Source organism: Dryobates pubescens, chromosome 1 (genome assembly GCF_014839835.1).
Source record: "Dryobates pubescens isolate bDryPub1 chromosome 1, bDryPub1.pri, whole genome shotgun sequence".
Taxonomy (NCBI): Eukaryota; Metazoa; Chordata; class Aves; order Piciformes; family Picidae; genus Dryobates; species Dryobates pubescens.
The window spans coordinates 15,848,970-15,869,699 of NC_071612.1; the positions used below are offsets into that span (position 1 = coordinate 15,848,970).

A 20,730-nucleotide genomic window follows, 5' to 3' on the forward strand; every position below is an offset into this window, starting at 1 on the left:
TTAACATCATCTTCATACTTTGCAATTGTTTCAAAATGCAGGAATGAACCGTAAAATCCATTATTCACTGGTGAGCTCTGCCGAGGGCCAGTTCTCTGTTGATGAATTCTCTGGAATCATTCGTTTGGAGAAGCCTTTGGATCGGGAATTACAAGCTGTGTACACTCTAACTTTGAAGGCTGTAGATGAAGGTTTACCTAGAAGATTGTCTTCAACAAGTAGTCTTATAGTTTCTGTTTTGGATATAAATGACAATCCACCTGTATTTGAGCATAGGGAGTATAGTGCAAGTGTATCAGAGGACATTTTGGTTGGAACGGAAGTCCTCCAGATCTACGCTGCAAGCAGGGACATAGAAGCCAATGCTGAAATCACATACTCAATAGTCAGTGGGAATGAACATGGAAAATTCAGCATCGACTCAACAACAGGTAACAGATTACAACTGTGAATATACCTCAGGCAAAACGAGCACAGTACTATGCTGTGTTCTACAGGAATTCAACCAAACAGGTTATGTATAATCTGTTTGCATCATCCTGGTTGTAAAGCCAGTGCTACTACTTGTTCACCTATTTTTATTTTTTTTTTAACCAACGTGCTTGCCAGCAGAATGCAGTACAATGTAGAATGAGATCTTTATTTGTTGCTGCTATTTATTACTGTTTGGTTAGATTCATTTAGCTGGTGAAAGCAAGAGTTTCCTAGCTGGAATATTCATTGCCTTACAGAAAGAGGGGCTGCAAGGATACAGATCTGTAATGATTGAAATATAGTAGGCTTTTTACAAAAGCTGAGTGGCCAGACTTGGTAAAAGAAAAATCAGAAATTAAACTAATTGAGAAAACTACTCATTGGTCCACAGAGACTGTAAGTCTAGAGGAGTTTTAATGTGGCATTAAAGAGAAGTTGAAATATTCTGTTTAGTTACATATCTAGCATGACAGTGGAGGCTTTAGACCTGTGTATTAGTCAGGTTTAGTCTATGGAAGCATTTAGGTTATGTGGAGTGATTTTTCCTTATTCTTTGTTTAAAAGTCAATGTACACCACAATTCTAGTTTTGTGTTCTTATGTAGTTCTTTTCCTAGAGTTAATTTCTGGTAAAGTTTGAGATTTCTACTCAGAAGTTCATAGTAATTAATTACACTAGTGTAATTGAAATGATAATTCCTCCAGCTGCTTTTTCCAGTTTGCATGCTGGTACTATGGCATAGAAGTACTTTGTCAGTTTAACTTCTTCATATGCTTGAAAGGAGGAAAAAGGTTCGAGGAAAACACTCTCCTAGCAGCAAGTCAGTGTGGATGTTAGGGACTGCTCTATCTTAACTGGTTGGTTAGAAACTTTAACTCAGATATAGCTATCAGTCAAAAATCCATGGTCCAATACTTCCTTTACAACTTCTGAATACTCCATGCCTCACATTAATGCTGGTTGTGAGGAAAGCCAAGTTAAAGGTCATGTCATAGTTTTGGTTGATTTTAATTGCAAATTAGGAAAAGGGAATTTTTTAAAGCAGGAGTCTTCTGTAATAATAGCAGGAACTTCTCAACTTTTAACTTCTATGTGTAAAACCTGACCATTTCACTATGTAGCTGCAGCTCCACAAATCAAGCTCTTAAAAAGCTGAATATTTGTCAGACCAAAATCAAAAGTTTCACTATGCTACAGTAATAGCAGAGCCTGTATGATGTGCTGTGTTGGTTTTTTTCTTCCCTAGGAGCCATTTTTGTCATTGAGAGCTTGGATTATGAAAGTTCTCATGAGTACTACTTGACAGTGGAAGCCACAGATGGAGGCACACCTTCATTAAGTGATGTTGTAACAGTGAATATTAATGTAACAGATATCAATGACAATACTCCAGTGTTTAGCCAGGACACTTACACTGCAGTAATCAGTGAAGATGCTGTGCTTGAACAATCAGTCATTACAGTATGTATGGTGATTTTTTTACTTTGAAATACTCTCTCATGACAATCGTGCTTTTGGTGTTGAAGTCAAAAACAGGACATAAATGAGTAGATGAGTTTGCCATTGAGTGAATTGAAAATTTATTTTGAAGAAGTTTCAGACCTAGGTACTTGAGATAGTGAGTGGATGATATTTTGTGATGTATTTGTGCTACCCTTACAAGAGCATGGCTTCTTTTTCCGAAGAAATTTAAGAACTTAAGTGCTGTTTGGTATTTTCTATTTGAATGACATTTTTCCTGAGAACTTGGATATGTTAAACCAAAGCTACTGTACCTAAACTCATCCTGAAGGTATCTGAAGTATGATAAGTCTATTTCAACTTGTATTAAATGAGACTGTAATGTCCCTTAGGTTATGGCAGATGATGTTGATGGACCTTCAAACAATCGCATTCACTACACAATTGTTGATGGCAATCAGGGAAACCCTTTTACAATTGACCCTACAAAGGGTGAAATTAAAGTGACTAAACTTCTAGACAGAGAAAAGGTAAGTTTTTGATGCAGTTGGGATTAATTTAGATATATGTAATTGATGGCCACTGTTTTAAACTATATTTGTAAATCTCCATGTTGTGTTTCAAAATTAATAAAGCTGCAATAAAGTAAAAGCATCTATTTATGTTAGTGCTTGTGGGGGGTGGGAAAGGAGAGAAAGGATTCAATATAGGAAGGCAAGCTTTACTAGGTGTTTGCATTAAAATGTGTCTGCCTTGAAACCTGAATTTATTACTTTTTGCTCCCTAGTGAATGTTTGAAACTTATTTTTGGTTTTATTATTTCTTAGATTTCAGGATATACCTTGACAGTTCAAGCTTCAGATAATGGAAATTCACCTAGAGTTAACACAACCACAGTTAATATTGATATCTCTGATGTAAATGACAATCCTCCAGTATTCTCAAAAGGAAACTATAGTGTTATCATCCAGGTAAATACAGAGAGTGAAGTAGTCAAATCAGTAACATTATTGGAGTGTTAACTTGTGTCTTGAAAAAATTCTGCAAGCTGTGATAACCTTAATGCTTCAGTTCTGTTTTCCTGTATTTGTAGTTATTAAGGTTGTCAGTAAGACTGCTTACCTGAATAAGTGTTAAGGGCTACAAAACTCCTATTATGCAGCCTGTTTAGAAATTTAGATTGCAAGTTGACTGTGTTCCTTTTTCACATCCTTCGTGTGTGTGCATGTGCGTATATATTATACAGAGCATTTATGTTTGTTTATAGCATTCTTACCATCACATAGATAGGTTAAAATACATAAAAATTTTGCTATTTCTTTTTAATCTTAGGAGTACTGCTTAGGAAAAGATACTTTAGGTACTTACTACTGTGAAGTAGTGTGACATGTGCAACACTTAATTCCTATTGGCCTCCTTTGGGATCAGAAGCAGTTCAAACAAGAGTAATATTTCATGTTGCTGCATACCAATCTTTTAATTCATTTTGCACCTTAAGATGGTAGTAGTGGGCCAGATTCTTAAATGGGTGGCATGTACTTGCCTGATTCGTAAAACTTTGCTAAAGCAAAGAGGGAGGCAGCATCTTCCTTATCCAGCGGAGAACAAATGAAAGGAAATAAAGGAACTGTGTAAAAGCCTGTTGGGTAGCATAAATGGATTGTTTTGCTGTTGATGATGCCTAGCCTTGTACAATCGACAAGTGGGGATTAGGCAGTGTTATCTGGTGCACTGTGCCATCCTAACATACCACTTCTGTTTGGAGGCCATGTATATGATTTGTAGAAGTAGCCTTCTGAAAGAGGACAAAGTCATTTGTCTCTACCCAACATATACAGAGTATGCAAGTCCTTGATCTAACTTTTTCTTCCTCTTCTTTTGTTCTCCAACAATTTTTTTTGTGTGTGTGTTCTGTTAAAGGTATTTTGCTCCCCAGGTACATTCTTTCTTGGAATGAATGTTATTAATGTATCCCCTAAAATGACAGACTATATAGACAAGGCCTGTAATGTTTCTCTAAATTAAAAATGAAGACCTTGTGTCTTATAGTCATTTATATCAGTCTGTCCCAGTATTAAGGGTAGCAGAGAAGAGGTTGGAGGAGTTGCCCAAGAATGCTGGTGTGCATTTGCTGATGTATTTAAAATAGACATATTAGGGGACAGTTAGAAATGTGCTTAGCTGTAATGAAAATCAAATTACTTTAGATCTCCCAGTGTAAATATTTGTATTTTTAAGTGACGATCCTTGTCTGTTTCTCTGAAGGGGGGCAGAAAAGCTTCAGGGGCTATATCTGATAACTGACCTACTCTTTCAAGGACAAATTTTATGCTTGTTTTTAGGAGCTTTTGCAGCTGTGAAAGGATAGAATTTTATATTTTTTATACTTCATAGTAACACTTATACTTAGGTTTGGGTTTTTTTGCACTTTGGTATATATATCTGTTCAATACAGTATAGCATGAGTATTCTGGGGGAGTTGCTACAAGCATTAGACAAGGTGTTTGTGTATCAGATACATGATAAAGCACAGTGTTTAAGTGTCTGTGAAACCTCAGGCATCTACATGATGCAAACTTGGAGGGATTTTATAAGGCAAATTTTAAAATCTGGATTTCATATTTTGACCAGACTCTGGCTGTAGCAACCACAACTGTAGTGAGAGCACTAATTAGGGACACAGAGTCAGATGGGGTGGTGTGTTTCTCTAGTAGTCTCAACAAAGACAGATGTTTTAGCTAAATTTGAAATCTTTGATGACTTGGTTATTAATCTACAGTAATGTTAATTCAGACCAAAAGTGGAAAATGTAAAGGTTCAAGGCTGAGCTACTTTCAAAAATATGACAGTTTTAAAATGTACTGCCTTTCTCCTTTTACTCTTTTCATTATTCTCAGAAGGTGGTATTTTTCCTTTAACAATATTGTCATTCTGATTTCTCTCATATCAAGTAAATGGTTTGACAGTAATTTGATTTTTTTTTTCTATTGTGAAAAAATAAATCATCAGGTTACAGCCTCAATTATAACAACACAGAAGTCATTTTATTATGTGTTTGTAGGAAAATAAGCCTATTGGATTTAGTGTGCTCCAGCTAGTGGTAACAGACAAGGATTCTTCTCACAATGGCCCTCCTTTTGTCTTCACCATCCTGAGTGGAAATGAAGAGAACACTTTCCAAATTAACCAGCAGGGAGTACTGACCACAACTGCTAGTCTGAAGCGCAAAGTGAGGGATCACTATTTACTTCATGTTAAGGTAGGATGTGCTATCTCTCATTGTCTTGCATTATTAGTGTGACAAATCCATCATTTTTAACTTCTTACTTTTGTGACAAGATCCTGACACACCAAGTAGTCATTAACATCCTCAGAGATAGTCTGTTGGCTTAAGTGGAAATCTACGCAGGTTTAACAGTCAGCTTAATGAAATTCACAGTAAGGGTAAGGTGTAAGTGAAATGTTAACTGATTAAGTGGACTTGATAAGCCCTTTGCCTTTCATGTGGGATGCTGGAAAATCAGGCAACAGAGACCTGTCAGCACAGCTTGTTGACATTGTGTATATTCCTATCAATGTATACACAGGCAGTCATGCGTGTTCTATGTGCACTGTACAGTCTGTCACATTTCGTGATTTAGCTGTACCTTTGGCCCTTCCTAATGTGCCTTCATTTCCTTAAGCATGAGACTCCTGGGTGGAATCATGCAGTTCTTCCATTTTTGAAGCTGTAGGATGCTTGTGGACAGGCAGTCTGTACTTCAGATACCTGACTACAGTTTCTGCACTTCTGTGTCACAGCTCAAGTTAATGGCTGTGTATGAGCTCTTGATAATAATTTTCATTTAACTGACCTTTACTGGTATGCTTGTCAGCATTTACAGCTTTTACCTTGGTTGCTTTCTGAATGTATTGCTGAGGCAGAGATCTTCTGATGTTACAAGCACAGTTCAAATGGAAAAAAAAACAAAACAAACCAAAACACCCACATACAACCTCTCCCATACACACCCCACACCCACTACCACCGTGAAACTTTTACTTTTGTGGTTTTAATAGAAATAAAGGAATTCTTTTTGCCCCCAACAGCAGCCTGTGTGTGCATGCCACTCACATTTGCTTTCCCTCTCTCCAGAGGAAATAGATTATCCATTAACAAATGTCTCCCAGCATTAGTGTTTGAAATCTTCAGCTATGAGTCATGGAGATTTTTTGTGCCACACTCTGCATGCTTTAGTTTAAAACCACAGCAGATTTTTAAATATCTGCACTATTGAAAAATCATTTCTCCTGGGGCTCTTCTTTCCTGGTTGCTGCCCATTTGTTACAATTTTGCTTGCCTGCCTGTTTTAAGGCCTTTCTTGTTTCCTGTGGGTATTTCTTCTATAGCTAAACTGCCTGTCTTGTTTCTGGGCAGAAATCTAGGCAAAACAAAACTTTGCCAACTTCAGCTCTCTGCCTTGTTATTTATGTTCGGGTAACTAGAGGGCAAGTTTCTAGCCATGCCTTTATTTTGGAGTTAACTGTTGAAGACATGCTTTGAGACACACGTTACCCTTTAAAAATGCTACAATTGTGTGCTCACCCACAGATAAGATTTTCCTCTTGTGCTTTAATTTGTATGAAAAATCAAAAGCTGCTTCTCTGCACAGGTCTTCAAAATGTACTAACTACCTGTAGTCACTGTAAAACTATTGTGAAATCTTCTAAACAATGCAGGTTATCTTCTACTGTTGGAGCCCTGTGTATACTCTCTGTCCTTTCACATCTCTCCAGTTCTTTAGTCTCACTTTCAGTAACTGGGAAACTTCCAGGTCTGGGTAAAAGTTACATGGGAAACAAGAATGGAGGAACAGAATGAGAAAACCCAAGGCAATTGTCATTTCTCCCTTTTCTACTCTTTTTATCTCTTCTTCATACAACAACACTGTATGCTTTTGTCAAAGAGGGATGGAGGACAGGGTGTGTGGTGTTTAGAAAAGCTTTAAAATTGAGCTATGCTGATTCTGTAAAAGATAGTTCCCTCAATTATCTGAAGCAAACACCACTACAGGTGGGCTATTTTTGTCTCCATGATAACAAATCTTGAAAGACAACATAATTGTAATTTTTTTATGTATATTGTTTTCTTTTGGAAGTATTGTCTGGCATATTGCATTTAGACTGCCTGCAAGACCACTTCCTAATCACTGCGGTGAAGCATGTTGTAAATTTCTAGCGCATGACTCATTTCAAGTTTGTAATGTTTTTATAGTTGAAATACAAAAGCTTCAAGCACCATCTGCTGTCTGAAATCAGCTATTGTGCCTTTCCTCTGTATTTGCTAGAAGTGTTAGTAACTTCTTTGCATTGCCAGGTATTAAAAACACTGTAACCATTTCTTCTTAGAAGTGAAAACATGTTGGTGTTTACCTGCTCTTACAAAAAAGCCTTTTTAATTGTCATGTCAGGACAATTGTCATGTCAGTACCTGTGTTATGAAATCTACATAAAGAATCTTCCTGTAGACACTTTTTTTTTTTTTAATACAACTGCTTTATAAAGTACAAGTATCTACAATAGAATTTGAGATAAAGCAAAAGTCTAACTCTTATCTTCACCTTCCTTTAGGTGGCAGATAATGGAAAACCACCATTGTCATCTTTGACTTACATTGATATTAGAGTTATTGAGGAAAGCATTTATTCTCCAGCAATTCTGCCTCTTGAAATCTTTATCACAGCCTTCGGGGAAGAATATTCAGGTGGTGTCATCGGAAAAATTCATGCAACTGATCAAGACGTTTATGATACTTTGACATACAGTCTGGACCCCAAAATGGAATCCTTATTCTCTGTTTCCAGTACAGGTGGCAAACTTATAGCACATAAAAGGTTAGATGTAGGTCAGTACCTCCTAAATGTCAGTGTTACAGATGGAAAATTTACAGCTGCAGCTGACATTACCGTGCACATCAGACAAATCACACAAGATATGCTAAATCACAGCATTGCTATACGCTTTGCAAACCTTGCCCCTGAAGAATTCATCGGTGATTACTGGCGCAATTTCCAGAGAGCGTTAAGAAACATCTTGGGCGTGAGGAGAAACGACATCCAGATTATTAGTTTGCAGCCTTCTGATCCTCCTTCAAATCTTGATGTCCTCCTGAATATCGAAAAGTCTAGTAGCTCTCAGCAGCCAATGAGAATTTTGCTCCACAAGATAAACTCTTCTGTGCCTGACCTAGAGGAGATTTTAGGTGTCCAGATAATCGATGTTTTCCATAAGCTTTGTGCAGGCCTAGATTGCCCTTTGAAGTTTTGTGAAGAAAAAGTAACAGTGGATGAGAACATCATGTCAACCCACAGCACAGCCAGGTTGAGTTTCGTCACTCCTCGTCATCACAGAACAGCAGTTTGTCTTTGTAAAGGTAAGAAAAGCAGTAAGGAAAATTACATTCTTGAAAAGATTGTTCTAGTTTTGAACAGCCATAATTCATAGGGAACAAATATCATACTGTAAGACAAGTTTAAGAATGTCCTGTCCTCACTGCACCATTTGTCTAATCAGAGTAAGGAGTAATTATTATCTCATTGTAAGAGATCACATTGTACAAGCTTATGGAGGAGACTTTGGTTTTTTTAATGTATATATGGATGGGGGGCAGGGGTGTTGTTCATTTGGGTTTTTTTACACCTTCATTTTCCATTTTATGAAAAAAGTTCTTTTTGTTGTTGCCTGCTCTAAATTGCTAGCCATTTTCAGTCCTGTGTGCACAAAGGTGGGTTCTTCCAAAGTACCAGAATACTTGTTTCTGCTTAGAGTAATAGCCCAGATAGTCCCCATACTTTGCTGGGAATGACAGGGTGAAGTGGGAAATGAATAATCAGTAAGACACATTCAAGCATACAGATTTATAACAGAAGACTGATTTATCTTTAGCTCTGAGGAAAACAAACACTGCTGAGATTGTTGAGTAAACTTGCACTTCTTAAGGAAATATTTAATTCTTGTTCCAGTCTGTATTTGATGCACTCTTCTCCTGCTCTCTACTTCATCCATGTTTAATATCTACATGTTGGGTTTTATGGTGTATGATAGTAATGGTAAACTCTGAACTACAACATGAGTTTTCAAATTTTACCAATTGGATTGAGTTAGATAGCTATGAATATCACGCACTATATGTGCCGTTTGCCTGGTCTGTGTTTGTGCCAGTCATGTCCCATAACTACCTCACTTCCTTGTATGTTTGTTAGGAACATAATTTAGGTTACTTTCAACTACTGTACTGAAGTGTCCCTTACCACCATAATGTATTTTGGTTTACAGAAGGGAAGTGCCCCCTGGTGAATAATGTGTGTGAAGGAAACCCGTGTCCTGAGGGTACCAAATGTTTAGGAGATCCAAAGGAAGGAAAATACACCTGTGTTTGCCAAGACAGTAAAACTGGACAGTGTCCTGGTAAGAAATTAAAATCTCTGCATAAAACTATATGACTTTCTACATACTAATTTGATTCCAGTCCTGTGTTTAACACATTTTATGCTTTTCTATATTCCTCAGCATCAGCTAGCTCTGCTGTGACATTTACTGGGAGCAGCTATGTGAAATACCGTCTCATGGAAAATGAGAACAAAGAGGAAATGAAACTGACAATGAGGCTTAGAACTTACTCTGCTCATGCAGTTGTTATGTATGCTCGAGGAACAGACTACAGTATCTTAGAGGTATGTTAAAGTCTAGTGCATCTCTCTCCCCTCATTTTTTTATGTCAGAATAAAAGATTGAATCATAACATCTTTGTAGAATTACTAGAATTGAGAATTGACCTCAGAGTATGTTTTGCCATACCCTTGGGTGATGAAATGTGTACAGGATTTTTTTTTTTAATGTGTAGAAGGAATTAGATTAATTAGTTAAAATTAAAAACCACAAACACACCAAACCCACCTGAATTATCTTTTCAATAACAACTTTAAATTCATTTGTTTGTAATATTCATCAAGTCCATACAGGAAAAGTCCCTTAAAGCACAAGATGAAAGGGCAGACCGTTTGTTGACATTGTGTCTTTCCCCTGTAGATTCACCATGGAAGGCTGCAATATAAATTTGATTGTGGCAGTGGACCTGGGATCGTCTCTGTGCAGAGCATTCAGATAAACGATGGCCAGTGGCATTCAGTATCTCTTGAAGTGGATGGAAATTATGCACGACTTGTTCTGGATAGGGTACATACTGCATCTGGTACTGCTCCTGGTACGCTTAGGACACTAAACCTAGATAATCATGTGTTTTTTGGTGGCCATATTCGGCAGCAAGGTACGAGACATGGTAGAAGTCCTCAAGTTAGCAATGGTTTTAGAGGCTGTATGGATTCTATTGTACTTAATGGACAAGAGCTGCCTCTAAATAGTAAGCCACGAAATTATGCACACATGGAAGAATCTGTAGATGTGACCCCTGGATGCTTGCTGACTACCACAGAAGGTTGTTCAAGCAGCCCATGTCAGAATGGAGGCATCTGCAATGCACTGTCGAATGGAGGTAAGCCATACTATATTCTTCTTCTTTCAGGTTTCAAAACTGCTTTTCCACTTCCCTGCCTCAAAGGACAAAACAACTCAGTGAATAAGTCTTGCTTTCCCAGAGAGCTGTACAAGGCTAATTGTTGAGCAGATAGGAAGGCTGTGTTCTAGACTTAGTTCCTTCTAGTATGGAGTAGACAAAATCCACCAGGAAAGGTCTATACTGTCTGCAGCTGGGGTCCATCCTCTTATTTGCCTCCTTTAACCTTCCTTCAAAAATTCTGAAATTACTGTGACAAGCTTGAGTTTTGTGAGAGAAATGGAAGTTGTCCTTCAGTCATATTCAGGAAAAAAACTTATTATTCATCTTGCAATAAGAATATTTCTATTTTTTCCCATCATTTCTTTTCAAACAGGTAGGTGGGGAGGGAGGATTTTATCTTATATCCAGAGGTGGGCAGGCAGGATTTTATCTTAAATTCAGTAAAGCCATGTATGTATTTTAGAGACTGTATATTTGATTTCAGGTTACTACTGCAAGTGTGCACCTTTGTTTATGGGAACTCACTGTGATGTAAGTGTCAACCCCTGTGCTTCCAACCCCTGCCTTTATGGTGGAACTTGCATCCCTGTCAGTGACGATTTTATCTGCCAGTGCCGAGGACAATACACAGGACAAAGGTAGGTTTGTGTGGTTTATCGTACTAATGAAGCCCTGAGAGAATAAGCAATAAGTGTAACAGTTTTCTTTCTTTATCTGTTTTCTACTTGAAGCTTAGATTCTGAAAACTACAGGGGTTAGTTGAAGTTAATGCCAGCCCCTTATGTTACAGCCCTGAATCCCCACACTATGTACTCACTTGCAGTACGGTTCGTTCATGCTTCCCTTCTCCCCCACTTTTTTGTCTTTGCAGGTGCCAGCTGGGTCCATATTGCAAAGACAATCCTTGTAAAAACAGTGGCAAATGTATTGACAGTTTGGATGGACCTGTTTGTGAGTGTGAAGCAGGTTTTCGTGGAGAAAGGTAGGCAGTGTTGCACACATAGTGATTGTTTGTTTTGTTTTGTTTTCTTAACTAACATTTAACAGTTCAAACTGGTTGAAATCTGGAATGTCGATAAAATAGCAAATTGCCTGGTAGTACACAGTACTGTATATTAAACATAACTAGAGCTGTTGGAAACAAGACTACAAGAAAGACTACTGATGTAAAAGTAACCATCATTGCTCTGCTCTGTTTCTGGTAGGTGCCTGGCTGATGTTGATGAATGCATAGAAAACCCATGTCTTAACGGTGCCCTTTGTGAAAATACTTACGGTTCATATCACTGCAATTGTAGCCATGGATTTGGAGGAAAACACTGCACAGACATTGTTCTTAACAAATACGTTTCAACATCTTGGAATATTGGCTTAGCTGAAGTGATTGGGATTATTGTTTTCATCGCAGGAATATTTTTGTTAGTTGTGATTTTTGTTGTTTGCCGCAAAGTGATAAATAGAAAAAAGAAGCAGCAACCAGAACCTGAAGACAAGCAGCTGGGAGCCACAACAGCTTTCCTGCAAAGACCGTATTTTGATGCAAAACTGAACAAGAACATCTATTCTGACATTCCACCACAGGTTCCCGTTCGTCCCATTTCATACACTCCAAGCATTCCAAGTGACTCTAGGAACAACCTTGACAGGAATTCTTTTGAGGGGTCTGCTATTCCCGAGCACCCAGAGTTCAGCACTTTTAACCCAGATTCTGTACATGGTCACCGGAAAGCTGTAGCTGTTTGCAGTGTAGCACCAAATTTGCCACCTCCACCTCCCTCCAACTCTCCCTCAGACAGCGATTCAATACAAAAACCCAGCTGGGATTTTGACTATGACAGTAAGAAATGTTCTTATTTTATTACCTTTCTATTAAATGTGTGTGCTGGTACAATTTTAATATGAGTACAAAGCTTCTGTCTGTGCCTTTTAGGATACAGAAGGCATTATGACTTTGCTGAGTTATGAGTCTGATCAGGCTTCGTGCTTTATTAAGTTTTGTAAAACCACGTAGATCTCAGCTTCAGATTTAATTGATTCTTTAATCTAGAATCTATTAATCGTCTCACTTGAAACTTTCTCTTTTAGCCAAAGTAGTAGATCTTGACCCCTGCCTTTCAAAAAAGCCTCTGGATGAAAAGAACTCCCATCCTTATAGTGCTAGAGAAAGCATGTCTGAGGTCCAGTCTCTCAGCTCCTTCCAGTCTGAATCATGTGATGACAATGGTATGTAAAATACAGTAATTTTGTGTTGCCACTTACATTCATTTTTTCAGTCTCTGCATCTAAATTTCTCAAATATAGGACTTAGATATATCAAATATATATTAAATAATAGGTTATTTAATATATATCTGTATTTGCTTATGTAAAGACCCAGATATGTTAAGTGTTTTGCTTGTCTTACACCTTGTGTTAGTTACTTCAAAATTACATAATCATTCTGTTAGAATATCAACCATAAAAACGCAGCGTGAGGTGTTCATAGCCTTGTGTTTAAAAACTGTTGAAAGTGTGTTCATATTTGAGAAACTCTTCTCGGTAATCACTAGTTATCACCTTATACAAAAATAGAGTGAATTTTTTTAATGGCCTCTGCACAAATATGACTTTCACTTTGACATTTAGCTCTCGGTAAAAAAATCTTTATGGTATTACAGTTTCATTTGTTTCCTTCTCTTTTTCTTGCTGCGACCTCAGCCCCCATATGGATCAGATCAGTTCTGAGTGAAAGCAGAGTTTAAGGGACTGCTTGTAAGTTTGATTACTTTAGTAAAGAAGGAAGCTGCACAAAAAGGAATTTTGCTATAGTAGAAGAGTATATTTGGCTTTCACCATGATTAAAATGAATTAATAAAAAAAATCATATGTTGAAAAAAGCCAATATAGAAATACTTTGATCGTGACTCCAGTCCATCAAAATATAATGAACATACGTATTTGTGAAGTTTATTATTACTAATTGGAAGTCTTCTGCTTTTCCATTCTGATGAGAGATGCTTTTATAGTTGATACAAATGCATCTGTTTATTCAGAAACATTTCAAACTGATTGGACAGTTATCTCAATTCACTCACCTACGATGTTTTAACTCTTTATTCCAACTTCTGCTTCTGTCTCTGTGTGGTAAAAATTTTAAATTCCTTTAGCATAGGAATAAAGAATATTCTACTTCTAAATGAAGTGGAGTGGTCTGTTCTTAACAGTATGAAAAGAAAAATCTGTGTTAATTATTGGTGAAAGTAAAATGGTATGCGTACAGTACTCATTAATTTATCAGTAGACCTTTTATCAACTTTCAAGTTTCTTCTTGTGGCATTAAGTGTTGTGCAGTAAATGTTCTCCCCTCTCTCCACCCTATATGTTTCATATATTCTTAACTCACATTTCATGTCATGTATTGATTACTCGCTAATACATTGTTTTAAGAGAAGTAGCTGTAGCATCACAGATATTGTTGTTTCCTCCCTTCCTTTTTGGCAGATTTCGAATTTATTAGTTTGGTATTTAATCCCTGAGCCATGCAAGCAAGTTGCATGTGCTTACTTCATCCTACCCTACAAGAGTAATCCTTCTCTCTTCCAAAAGTATCTTGGGAGAGGGAAGACATAACTGCATATTAATTTTGGTTCTTTATAAACGAGAATGTCACAACTTTAATTTGGTGTTCCTACTGTCATACCACTGTTCACACACAACTTAAGTAGGTCAACAGAAGTTTTCAGTAGATACTTTTTATATTCTAATATTGTAGCCCATTTCAGTGATTTTTTTTTTTTTTTTCCTCACTGAGAGGGAAAATAAAAAGTAGCATGCAGCTTAAAAGGGGAAGCCTAATGCAATACTGCTTAATTCACCCAACACAAGCTTTTAGAAAAGCCGAGATTATTGCTGTCTACATGAAGTATTATCCAAATGGTATGTTTAGGTAACATCAGAAATTCTAGCACAACTACAGCATCTTTGTGCTCATGCAGTATTTGCTTCAGGGATGTTTTCCATGTTTATCAAGACTAAAATTCAGGCTTAAAGATGTATTTTATGTATTGCATTCAGTCGCTTTCTAGATGGAGATTAAATGTGTGTGTATATACACACTAATAATCTTGCTTTATAAAATATTAATGAACTGCATTTTTATAGTGTTGTGTTTGCTTGGTTTTTTTTATATCTGTGTGCTGTTTAAAGTGATACTAACTATAGGTTTGTTTTAATTTGCTCCTTTTATACCTTTTACAAGCTTCCGTAGTGACTGTAATACACCTTGTCAATGCTGTTGTTGACTCGGTGGAAAACGAAGGTATATATACACATTTTCATACTTACTTACTGCTTTAGCAGAATAATGCACGTTTTCCTGCTAGTCATATAGCCTTAGCAGATGGGAGTTGTAAAATTACTTACTTGGACTTTGTGATAAGTTTTAGCGAAGAATAAATTCGTATTGTATATCTGTTCATATTTTCATGTGTATGCTGTAGCTACGCTGTGGACAGGTGCCAAAAAAATTCTTGCTGTAAACAATTAATCATGGTGCTTACTCTTCTGAAAATATTTACACTAAAGCTTCCAGCAGAACTGGGACAGCATCAAAGGCAATTATACATACTACTGTAGATGGAAAAAACAGCAGCCCTCACTTTTTCTTCTTCTGCCACCCACATCTGTTGTCGTCTTGCCCAGATGCACAGAATAGAGGTAGTCTGATACCAGTACTCACTTCCTTGATCTTCAGATCAGTCTGTCTTTTTAACAGAACAAAAATGATTTCTAGTGTGCAGCTGAGGGGTACAGGCATACGCATCTCTATCAGTTTAAGTAGTAAGTTACTACTCAGCCTTACATCAGTATCTAAAAAGTGTGTTTTGGATGTATATACACACACGTGCATAGATTAATATGTGTGGTATTTGGAAGTTAACAAGAGGTGAAGTAGACATTTGAAATGGAAATTAATTTCTTTTCTGCTAACATTTAAAAACTGGCTCGCTGGAGAACACAAACTCGTGGCAAAATAATACTAGTAATAAAGGTGCCAGTGAGTCTATACAAATTCTAATTCACAGAATCACAGAATCAATAAGGTTGGAAGAGACCTCAAAGATCATCAAGTCCAACCTGTCACCCAACACCTCATGACTGCTAAACCATGGCACCAAGTGCCACATCTAAATAGATATTTATATTCTTTTGCAGCTATTGAAAAATCTCAAATTGCTCTTAATTTATTTAATCCTTAAAGTTCCAGTTAGATGCAAGTAATTAAGACTATAAAATTAATTATAGTAACCAAACAAAATAAATAAATATTTAAAGTCTAATGTATGCAGACACACCAGAAAAAGTAGACAAATTAAGAGACTTCTAATTACATGAGAGTATTTCATTAATGTGCACCTATAGACTGTAGTCCTCAGTGCTAAAAAACTAATGCACAGTGCTTTGGAAAGGGAGAGTTATGAGACTAGAAGGCAAAATCTATAAGAGGAAGTATTTAATAACTCAGTTCAGTTTTTCTCTGAGATACTAACTGGTAGAAGCTAGAAATTATATGTGTAGCTCTCAAGTCAAAGTTGAAAGTCGTGCTTGATGGTTTAGTATCGCTGTAAGGTAAATACAAATGTTTCACAGATTGCAGAAGATTTGTAGGAAGATGAAAGATGTCTTGCTCAGCTACTTCATAACACTTGGAAGTTTCTACTCTTAATCATTCCTTCTTTGAAGGCATCTTAGGTAAAGAGTTCTGCTTCTGAGCACACTCAGGGAAGTGCCATTTCAAGCACAGCAGAGATCCTTACTCAAGCTGTCAGCAAAGTCAAGTTCTGGGACAGATGGTCTTTCCCTTTAGTCTCTCAAAGAGTTTCTGTCCAACAGGTATCCTGAAGTATGAACTGTAACTAGTCTCATCCCAGGACAGTTGTAGGCCTGTGTTCTCTGCATTGGTCCTCAGGGAAGGTTGTAGCTCTGTACAGATCAAGTGCAAGAAGAAATACAGCTTCAGTCTAGGAGATTGTCATATGGAGAGATGGAAACATCCCTGTCTATTTTGTGATAATATTTTATGTTAAAGGATCCTTTTTTTCCTCATAAGAGGCCAGGACTGAGATGTCCCTATTCCTTGGTAAAAGTGCTCTAAGTCGTAAGACCACAGTCTGCCTATTAGTTTTAGTCTTGCACGCAGTTTCCCTAGAAAAATGAAGAATGCCATCTTCTGAGTATATTGGTCATCAGAACCTTCTCCTGGAGATAAGGCCAGCAATATTTTGAGAGTCTCAGATTTGATATCTCTTTTAGCATGAACAGTATTTTTCTTGTCTGGGCTAGGCAAGCTTAAAAAAAAAATAAAATACAAGGGGGGGTAGAAATCCTCCCTGAGACTCAACCTGTATCCCTCCAGTCTTCCGAGAATAGGTAAAAGTAAATATACTTAAGAGAAGATTCCAGTATTAGAATAGGTATCACCTGTCCAAGCAGACCTGAATAGGAAATACAGATTCCTGAAGAGAAAAAGGGTTAAAATTTGTCAGATAATACAGAGCAGTTCTCTGCTGAGCTGATGAGTTGTTGGAACTGCTGTTCAAAGGGAAGCAGGTTTCTTAGTGCATGGAAGCTGGATACTAAAGGGAGAATTCCCATCTTTGCATGCGATACTTGAAAGTATAGGTCCTAATAGATGCAGCCCTGTATTGAAAAACAAGGGGAGGGGGGATACAGGGAAAGAAAAAAATCAGACCAAGTCTTCTTACCTTTTTAAGCAGAAATCCTAAATGTACTGATAGGAGGATTTTGGCAAATTAGTAAAGATTTTGCCATTACACTGCCATGTCCCAAGCTACTTTAACACAGTAGCTATTTGACAGTTCAAGTCTAACAAAAGACCAGCCCACGAGAAAAAATACCAACTTCAGTACTGCTAAGTAAACTGGACAAAGGCAGCATCACCATCATAGTCACAGTCATTGTTTGTCTTCACATTGGTTCTACTGTTTGATTCCTAACTACAGATGTTTTCTCCTTTTTCTTCTCATTCTGCCACCTAAAGAATCTTTTGCTGTTCCTGACCTCAGCAATTCAAGAGGTGACTTCTGCATGCAGTTCATTGGTGTTCACCAAAATATTTCTGTTAATACTTGGTTTTAACACAGACTCACTGTTGCTTGCTGTGCATTTGTCTGCAGTGATTATTCTTTACTAGATTTGCACCTTATTACAATTCTGTATTATTTTATTTTTTGATGTTCAGATGAGGAAAAACAGTTTGGGTTGGTTTTTTTTTTTAATGAGGTTAGGCTTGCATCTAGTTTCCAGCAGATAAATGCAAACTTATTCAAGGGGAGTTTGCAAGAGCAGATCGAGTTCGGTCATTTTTTGCATGATTGAGTTTGATTTTCCTGGTTTGTTCTTGTGTTTGAATGTGGAATGTCTCTACTAATAGTGAAACATTTTTATCAGAGGTGTGGCAGTGCCTGTAGAGCTAACAGCATTTTGTGAAATTAACTTTGAAATTAACTTTGTATTTCATTGAAGGGGTAAAGTCACTTTAAGTGGTTTGGATACTTTGCCAATTAGAAATTACTCCTTTTATGTAAGAAAAGCGCAGTCTGTATAGGCCAAATATATTCTTAAGGAAAACAGGCAGCTGTTACCACCCTAACTGCAATTAATTGAGATTAATAATTTAGCAGCACCAGGGAGGCTGTTGGTTCTTTGCATTCTATACTATTCTGTGCAATTCTATACCATTATGTATTGTGACAGCACACTCCATAGGTGACCTACAGCTGTTCCCATGTTAGGTGAGATGTCTGAGAAAATGTTAGAAGTTCAAGTGTGAATGATGCAATATCTAATGCATGGCATAACGTAAAGTTGTGTTGAATGTCTTTTGTGGAACTGGGACAAACTGCTTTCCAATTAACAAGTAGTGTCCTAATCACAATGGTTGCATTGTCTTAATATCTGTGTTGACTTTTCAGTTCAGACTGACTTGAAGACAAGATACTAATACTACTCTTTTTTTTTTTAACAATACCTTTTCAGGTTATCACTGGGATACATCAGACTGGATGCCAAGCGTTCAGTTGCCAGGTATCCAAGAGTATCCAAATTATGAAGTGGTTGAGGAGTCAGCTCCCCTCTACACCGATCCAAATGCCATTGATACAGACTATTACCCTGGCGGTTATGACATAGAAAGTGATTTCCCACCTCCACCTGATGACTTCCCTGCACCTGATGAGCTTCCACCATTACCACCAGAATACAGCGACCAGTTTGAGTCAATACAGCCACCCAGAGACATGCCAGCCGTAGGTAGCTTGGGTTCTTCTACAAGAAGCAGGCAGAGATTCAATCTTAATCAGTATCTTCCCCATCACTATCCTGCAGATATGTCAGAACCTCAAACCACAACCAGTGGTGTCAACAGCAGCTACAGAGAACCTTACGCTCCTTACACATTAGGGTATAATAGAGACTTTGAAGCACCCACTGTAGACAACATGTCCATGTCTGTGTATGCTTCCACAGCTTCATGCTCTGATGTGTCAGCATGCTGTGAAATGGAGTCTGAAGTCATGATGAGCGACTACGAGAGTGGAGATGATGGTCACTTTGATGCCCATGTGAAAATTCCTCCACTTGATTCTCAGCAACATACAGAAGTCTGACACACGCAACAAAAGTGCCTGGACTCTAACAAACTTTATCAAAATTCTAGAACAACTTTCAAGAGCTTTTTTATTTTATTTTTCTTTTATTTCCTCAGCCACAGGGAGTGGGGTTTTTTTTTCAGTGAGCTAAACTGGCATGGCAGCATTGGATCATGCAGTTCCTTTCCACTCAATCAGCCTATTTCCATTTCCTGACCTACTGTAATTGGACAGTTCCAAGACTTCCATTGGCTGTGCCATTTCTGAGCATCCTTTTTGTACTTACATTGTCTATGTTAAAAAAGAAATCACGCACCACTTCTCCATGTTAGCATGATGCATATATTTATATAGTTCTAATGCCATTAATTTTCTGCTACTTTTTGTAAATTTTATGTACAGTTTTGATTTTAATAGTTTTAATTAGATTTTGTAGATATTTTGTGAGTTTGTTTTCCACTGAAACTAGTGATGTTAGTGTGCCATTAAAAACTAGCACCCTGACTTCTTATAATCAGGGCCTCACTGTATGTATTCCCCCAGAAACTAAGGTTTGACATTTCATTATTAAAAAGAAAACAACAACATGCTCTCACAGTTCCAGTTGTACATAGGTTAGGTCTAATGTTTTTCTGGGTCAGCTACATGGAAATGTCTTAAATGGGTTGCTGTATTTTAGAACTGTAAACATTTTTCCCTTCTTGGAAAGTGTGTTGGGGACCCTCTACATACCAGTTTAGAACCAAAACCACCATGACACAGTTTTTATAGTGTCTGTATATTTGTGATCCAATGGTCTTGTAAAGGTTTTTACTGAGAATTACCATTAGCCAGTCTTTCTTACTGACAATAAATTATTAATAAAATACCTTAGCTTTGCTCTGTGTATCTCTATTATATAATATACAATTGACAAAGCATTCAGTGCAGCATTTTTAAATCTGTATATGTTTTGTACTGTATTAAGTTACTTGCTCCAAGCAACACATTTTCCTCTCCTCAGAAATCAAACTGCAGCTATGTTAGAGATGCTCAACTAGATGGCAGTGTGTGTCTACTTAATGGTGTTTTAAAAAGTTAATTGGGCCAGTATGAATAAAGATTGATGGGTATCAAACTTCAGTAGCCTTCTCGGTAGTTTGCATTTTTCTTTAACCATCTAATATCAGCTATGTAAATTACTGAGTACTTTTTCTGAAGTCCCCCAAATATATACAGAAAATCCCCAAGATCTTTAAAGTAGTTTCTTCCTTTCTTAATCACCTGAACAGTTGTTTTTATATGAAGAGATGTCCCTTGATTGTGCACTTCCATCACGCAATTTCTGTGCCACTTTCTGAGTTTGTGATGACTACAGTGGGGTTTTACGCAGTTGTATTTCAGTTACAGTTCTTTGCATGAAGTTCACACTCGTTTACCTTGAAGAAGTTAGGGTAGAATACAGCTTGCCTGTGTATTACACAGCTGCTTTTCTGGATAGTAAAGAATAAAGCCTCTAACAAAGTTCTTGAGCATATGTTTGCCCTGATGGTAAGCTGAAGGAATAAGGTAGCTGTCATCTGCCTGTTGCATGAGGGACATGAGTTCAGAATG

At 37.3% G+C, this 20,730-nt stretch overlaps 1 protein-coding gene across 1 annotated transcript in view; it reads left to right on the forward strand.

The window, feature by feature from the left end:
• Window positions 1-20,242, forward strand: part of FAT1 (FAT atypical cadherin 1) — an 88,198-nt gene extending 67,956 nt beyond the window's left edge. Inside the window, exons 14-29 of the mRNA XM_054161748.1 lie at window positions 42-431; window positions 1,721-1,935; window positions 2,328-2,465; window positions 2,763-2,906; window positions 4,997-5,194; window positions 7,546-8,347; window positions 9,250-9,381; window positions 9,484-9,647; window positions 10,003-10,465; window positions 10,974-11,127; window positions 11,361-11,471; window positions 11,695-12,326; window positions 12,575-12,712; window positions 14,727-14,786; window positions 17,529-17,564; window positions 18,527-20,242. Of these exons, the coding sequence (XP_054017723.1) occupies window positions 42-431; window positions 1,721-1,935; window positions 2,328-2,465; window positions 2,763-2,906; window positions 4,997-5,194; window positions 7,546-8,347; window positions 9,250-9,381; window positions 9,484-9,647; window positions 10,003-10,465; window positions 10,974-11,127; window positions 11,361-11,471; window positions 11,695-12,326; window positions 12,575-12,712; window positions 14,727-14,786; window positions 17,529-17,564; window positions 18,527-19,155 (4,406 nt within the window). The 3' untranslated portion in view covers window positions 19,156-20,242. The remainder of the gene's footprint in view (window positions 1-41; window positions 432-1,720; window positions 1,936-2,327; window positions 2,466-2,762; window positions 2,907-4,996; window positions 5,195-7,545; window positions 8,348-9,249; window positions 9,382-9,483; window positions 9,648-10,002; window positions 10,466-10,973; window positions 11,128-11,360; window positions 11,472-11,694; window positions 12,327-12,574; window positions 12,713-14,726; window positions 14,787-17,528; window positions 17,565-18,526) is intronic.
• Window positions 20,243-20,730: the final 488 nt, after the last annotated feature.